We start from the raw sequence: 7,276 nt of genomic DNA on the forward strand, positions 1-7,276 counted from the left end.
GAAGGAACATGAAGTTACTGATAGAAATATTGAATATTAATGAAAAAATGATGTTTATTGATAAATTTATATTTATATTTACTGATCAAAATAGTTTTAATAAAAAAGATATATTTATAACTTTCAAATTAGTAAAATTGTGATTTAATTTGAATCTCTAAGCATCAGAGAATAACAAAAAAATCTTATTTCAGAGATAAATTTGATTTGATATTAAAAGAAATTATATTGAATAATAGATTTATAGTTAAATGAGTAAACATAGTAGTTTGAGCACTATTTTTGGACTGAAGTACTAATATTTTAAGAAAAAATATTTATATTAATTTTTTATTTAAAGTTTTTTCTAAAAAAATTATAAATATTTTTAAACAAAATATGTAAAAGTATAAAAATTATTTTTAAAAAAACAAAACAAAAAACTCTAATGCCTTGAATATGCAAACTATTTGCATGATTGAAATTTACCAAATATTCAAAAATTCATTTTAAATTTTAATAAATATATCAAGATCAAACAAAGTAAAAAAAAAAAAAATCCAATTTAAGTGATTGTAAATTTAGGAGTAAAAATGCATAACAATTAATATATAAGGAAATCATCATATCTTACCTAAAATTATTTATCACTTTTTAAAAACAAAATCAAATTATATTGTGGGCTGGGCATGACGTTACTTAGTTTTGTTATTTTCAATGGATGAAATCTATATAAAGCCTCAAGAGTAAACAAAGAAAACCATCAAACCAAAATATAATACAAATAATACAATATGTCTTGTACATCAATACTAGCTATTGTCTTTCTCTTCTGCATTGCATCGTCCAATGCAGCCGTTGATATTCAACCCATTTGCCAGAAAGCCAAAAACCCTTCATTTTGTATAAATCTCCTCTCCCCGAAAGCCGGCGGAGATCTCAAAAGTCTAGCACAATACACCCTCAACGTAGATCGTACCGATACATCAAATACTGTTAGCCTACTTAAAACCCTAATCGGGAAAAGTGGGGTTGATCCCAAGCTACACAGTCATTACAAGAATTGTTTGGATCATTTTGATGAGGAACAAGCTCTTGGTGATATTTTGGAAGCTATACAACTTTTGAAAGCTCTTGATTACCAAGGTGTGAGTTCATATATGAGTGCGGTCATGACCAATGTTGATGAGTGTCTTACGGATGAATCACCTCCGGATACTTCTGATCTTCCCAAGAGTGCTGAAACTGTCTACCAAGTTTCTCAGATTAGTCTTATCATTTCAAATATGTTGTCAAACAAATAGATTATTACGTTTAGTTTGTGATTTTTTTTTTCATACAATAAATTAGTCAAATTTTAAATCTTTTATTGTGAAATGATATGCTAAATTTTATAATACTTGTGCGATATTTATATAATTGTGTTTTTCATAATTTATGTCATTTATGTTTAATATACTAGTATTTTTATGTTTTTGATGGAAACTTAAATAAATTATGATAATAGGGAGACTGGCATACAAGTTTAACTTTATGTATATGTTTTTAATTATAATTTAAATAGGGATTTAATCAGGGTGCTTTTAATAATAATTTGATAGAAATTTAAATAAATCATATTAATTAAAGTTGTTAAGTGTTTTAAGGAATTTTTTGAAGGCAAAACTAAGGGTATAGTTATGCAATTTGATATTTATATATTTATTTATATCATTTTATTATATTAATATTAAATTAAATATTTAAAATTAATAGTAATAAAATTTATTAATACACTATTTTTTTTTTGGGTTGGTGTTAAGGCGTTTTTTGACTCCAAGCGGGGTTCGCTCCAGGCGGGATCGAAGACGACACCGTGGCCCCAGGACGTTTTTGACTTCAGGCGGGATCGAACCCCGATACTATCCGATTCTATCCTTTTTGGAGATTGCCAACTGAGCCAACCCTTTAAGGTTATAATACACTATCTCTACTAACTCATTTCTCCTACAATAATTTAACATATTAATTAATTAATAATAATTAAATTGAAACTCTTTATTTTAAATTTAAATTTTATAATAATAATAAACATAAAAAGTTAATTTTTTAAGGAATACCGTTACAACCATTATTAACCAGAATAATAAAAGTGTTAAATTATAATTAATAATAATAAAACATTAAGTGGCTATATCACACTTTTCTTGTAGTGCCAGTCTCACCACTAACTCATTTCTCCCAATTAATTAAGAGACTTAATAATTTTAATTAATAAAATTAATATAATTAACTGAAACTCATAACACTATCTCCACTAACTTATTTTTCATTCAATTATTTTACATGTTAATTAATTAACTAGTGTGATACCCGTGCATTTGTACGGTATTTGTCATTTTCGCGCATCTATCGAAGAAAAGTTTTAAAATAGTAAATTCACAAATTATAATGAAGAAATATTCAATCAAATTATATAATTCAATTAGTGATAACTATTTAATATACTTGATTAAAATCGATTTAAAAATAAAATATATTATTTATTTCATATATAAAAATATATGAAAATATATGAGATTTACAAATCAAATAAATTATTCCTATATATAAACATTTTTGTTTTGAAATTATTTATAAAAATATTTAAATCAATAGTAAAGTTATATCAATAGTAAAGTTATTTTAGTTATTATTGAATATTTAATTAAATGTGTACAAATAAAAGTCTTTTATTTTTATCGTTATATTTTACTTTAGCTTAGTAACTTTTAATACTCTTAAAAGGAGTTACGTAAAGAACTCATACTTGAGAAGTATAATTTTTTTCTCATCATTATAGTACGTTTAAACAAAATAAAATCACACTTTTGAATCATCTGTTGATATTAACAAATTTTTAGATAACCTGAGAGGGTTGACTTAGTAGGAAGGTGTTTGGGTCTCAAGAGTATGTTTCTTTTGAGATTCTGAATTTTAACGAATCTAGAACTACGTATGGCATACTCAACAGGTATGTTCTCGGATGGATTAGTCGGTACGAAAAGAATAAAACTATTCTATAAAAAAAACAAATTTTCAGATTCAACAATAGACCTGTTAAAATATAAATAAAAATTTTAGTTTAACTAAGAAAACAGGACAAATGTAAGTCGAAATATTTGAGTCCATAGAGATTACCTCATGTTCATGTATAGCCCTTGGCCCCACTAAATATTTATAAATAAACATATCGATAGAAACATGATAAACAATAAAAATAAACAAATTAAGGCAAGGATCATAGGTTTTGCTGCAGCAAACCTAATAAGTAGGGAAATTTCTTTACCCACCTTCCTCTTTTCTTGGCCACTTCTGGTGAAAAACTCAAAATACCCTCACTTCGGAAATGCATTTCCGAAACGCTTATTTTTTTTAAAATTTGTCTTTTTTCGGAAATGCACTTCCGAAAATACGAAAAAAATGTGTTTTCGGATATGCATTTCCGAAAATACCCCTTTTTGGGTTTTCGGAAATGCATTTCCGAAAACACCTTTTTTTTTAGGGGGTGTCTTCGGATATACACTTCCGAATTTTTTTTGGGAGGGGTGTCTTCGGATATACACTTCCGAAATATTCCAAGACCAAATTGGTCTTGGAATGTTTCGGATATACACTTCCGAAAGAATTCAATAATTATTAAAAAATTAAAATCAAGGTGAATCAATACAATTAATAGGTATAAAATCAAGGTGAATCAATACAATTAATAGGTATAAAATTTCCTAAACAATTTTAAAGTTAAAAATTATTTTACTAACTTATATAAATCAAAAACATCTTAATTTCATAAGTAAATTTTGAATTATTTAAAATTAAATATAATATATATTATAAATTAAAACACTCATTGTTTTAATTTTTATATTTATTATATAAATGTATAAATATATTTATAATTAATATATAATAATTATTATATAAATATATAATAATTTTTATAAATATATAATAATTATTATAATTATTATATAAATATATAAATATATAAATTAAAACACTCATTTTTTTAATTATTTTTGTAAATATGTAAATATATAATAATTATTATAAATTAAAATAGAAATATATAATAATTATTTTAAATTTTAAAATATGAATCAAAATAGAAATATATAATAATTATTATTCATAACTCATAAATTATATCAAAATATATAATTATTATTATTCATTACTCATAAATTATATCAAATTTATGATAATTGAATTAATTAATATCCTAAAATTAATTTTTGGGATTTTTTTAGATTTTTTTTGTTGTTTCGGAGATGCATCTCCGAATTAGTCAAAATTCCAATTTTTGGGATTTTTTCGGAAATGCACTTCCGAAGTTTGGAAAAATTTAGAAAAAAAAATATTTCGGAAATACATTTTCGAAGCGGGGTAAAATGGGGTTTTCGCTGGGAGTGACCCCCATAGGGAGGTGGGTCAAGAAAAAATCATAAGTAGCATTAATAAGGCAAGGATATATGTAGTATTCAAGAAAATCCATTTTTATTCATGATGATGTTAACTGAATAATTGTTTTATGATACCATATATAATTCAGTTATAAAATCACACTCGGAAAATTCGTTACTATTTTTTTTACTAAAGTGTAATTTTAATTTACTTATTTTCTTTTTTAACTAAAAGATTTTTAATTCTTTTTAAAATGAAACCAATTTTTTTAGTGTTTCTATTAAATACTCTTTCAATTTATTTTTTTGGACAAATATATTTGTTTTTATTCCCCTTTAAATTTGATTAATTGATAGTGACATGACAATATGAGGATAGCGCCACATTATATTATTTTTATTGATATCATATTTAATTTAAAATTTAATTGTTCAAATATTTTTTAATATAATATTATAAGTTATTATAATTAAAAAAAGATTAAATTATTTATTTTGTTGATAAGTTTTGTTATTGATATATATATATTTTCAATTTTGTTATGGCATGTTAAGGTTGAAATGAAGATCCTTCTACCATAGTTTGAATTGAAATGTTAAGCCACTCGTTTATTTTTTTTTATTTTTTTTTTGGTTTATAACCACCGGTTTAGTCCGGTTCGGGGGAACAGCTCTGGCATCAAGTGGATCAAGCCCCCTTCCGATCGCAGTTGTGGAGATCGAACCGTGGTTCGATCCTACCAAGTCCAGCGTCAATCACCATTGGACCAACTAACGATTGGTAAGCCACTCGTTTAGTTTCATCAAGATAGTTTATGACTATGTGTTTACTTGACAATTTATTGAGTTTAATGAATTTCTTAAATTTAACGGGAGTAGTGGTGCAGTTGTCAAATTGATAAGTCTATCATTTAAAGGTTTGAGTTTAATCCCTCTGGCCACATTATTTGTTTATTTATAAAAATATATATTATTGAATAAAAAAATAAAGGGTTAATACTACTTTACCCCCTGCCATATAAGCGAGATTCGGTTTACCCCCTCTAAAAAAAAACTTATTGGACAAACCTTGCAAAATAAAGATTCCATCAAATTTGACCCCGAAGAATTTTTTTGGCCAAAATTCTTAGAATCTTGCCTACATGGCAATTTTGGTAGTGCTGACTGTACAACACATAAGCAATGTGGCACAGTCAGCACTGCCACGTGGATTTTTTTTAAAAAAAATTTTTATTGATTTTTTTTTTTAAAATTAATATTTTTTTTTAAAAAAAAATAATATTTTTTTTAAAATTAATATTTATTTTTCTAAAAAAAATTAAATTTTTTTTAAAAAAATTTAATATTTTTTTAAAAAAAATTTTATATTTTTTTACGTTTTTAAAAAATATTTGACAGTACCTGCGGACTTACGTACGGATTTAAAAATACCTGCGGATTCACCAACGGATTTGACAATACCTGCGGATTTACCTACGAATTTGACAATACCTGGGGATTTACCTTTAAAAATACCTGCGAATTTGACAATACCTGCGAATTTACCTGCGAATTTACCTGCGGATTTACCTACGAATTTGACAATACCTGCGGATTTACCTACGGATTTAAAAATACCTGCGGATTTACCTACGGATTTGACAATACCTGCGGATTTACCTACAAATTTAAAATTACCTGCGGATTTACCTTTAAAAATACATGCGGATTTACCTGCGAATTTGACAATACCTGTGGATTTACCTTTAAAAATACATGCGGATTTAACTGCGAATTTGACAATACCTGTGGATTTACGTACGGATTTGAAAATACCTGCGAATATATATATAATAAAAATAAATTTTAATAATAATAAAAAAAACAGTAAAACAATTTTGGAAAAAAAATTTAAAAAAAATTAATAAAAACGTAAAAACGTAAATTTTTTTTAATTTTTCCAATTTTTTATAATTCTTTTTCAATTTTTTTATAATTTATATATAATAAAAACGTAAAAAAAAATTAATTTTTTTAAAAAAAATTTAAAAAAAATCAACAAAATTAATAAAAAAAATTAAAAAAAAAAGAATTAATAAAAAAAAATTTCAAAAAAAAGAATTTTTAAAAAAATTTAAATTCCACGTGGCAGTGCTGACTGTGCCACATAAGCAATGTGCTGTACAGTCAGCACTACCAAAAATGCCATGTAGGCAAGATTCTAAGAATCTTGGCAAAAAAAACTGATCAGGGTCAAATTTGATGGAATCTTTATTTTGCAAGGTTTGTCCGATAAGTTTTTTTTTAGAGGGGGGTAAACCAAATCTCGCCTATATGGCAGGGGGTAAAGTAGTATTAACCCAAAAATAAAAAAAAGAAGTGGAGATGTATTTTTTTTTGGAGCTGTACTTGTTAAAAGTATGAATGTGTGACAATTTTTAATGATTAAGGGTTCTCAAGGGCTTTAAGATTTATTGTAGGGTTGAGACTTGAGAGATAAATCACATAGGGGTGAAAAAGTTTATATGTGTGCGTGTCTGTGTGTGTATTTCTGTATTCGAGTTAGGTTGTTTTTAAAATGTAACGTTAAGGTATTTATAAATAGGCTATGCCTAGATCAAAGGTCTCATTGAAAATAGTAACCTTATAGAGAATGGACAGTTAATTCTCTGATATTCAAGGAACATGGTTAACTCCCACGACTCTTTTTCCGTCGTTGTGGACTAAACACACGTCATCCCCATATGACCATGCAATATGGACGGAATATGGGTTATGAATCTAAAGAAGGGGACATCTAATCCCACAAACGGGCGCTAGAACCATAAAAGGCATGATATGAGAGAAACACATGCCTCCACCATGCCCCTTGCGGCCTCTTTCAATTACTCAACTAC

At 26.2% G+C, this 7,276-nt stretch overlaps 1 protein-coding gene across 1 annotated transcript; it reads left to right on the forward strand.

Annotated features, from left to right (window-relative positions):
• Positions 1–764: 764 nt before the first annotated feature.
• LOC131642567 (pectinesterase inhibitor 1-like) lies at positions 765–1,297 on the forward strand. Its single transcript, XM_058912802.1, has one exon. The coding sequence runs from the start codon at positions 774–776 to the stop codon at positions 1,281–1,283; it is 510 nt and encodes a 169-aa protein (XP_058768785.1). The 5' UTR covers positions 765–773; the 3' UTR covers positions 1,284–1,297.
• The last annotated feature ends 5,979 nt before the right edge of the window (positions 1,298–7,276 follow it).

The sequence above is a fragment of the Vicia villosa genome, unplaced genomic scaffold (genome assembly GCF_029867415.1).
Source record: "Vicia villosa cultivar HV-30 ecotype Madison, WI unplaced genomic scaffold, Vvil1.0 ctg.005279F_1_1, whole genome shotgun sequence".
NCBI lineage: Eukaryota > Viridiplantae > Streptophyta > Magnoliopsida > Fabales > Fabaceae > Vicia > Vicia villosa.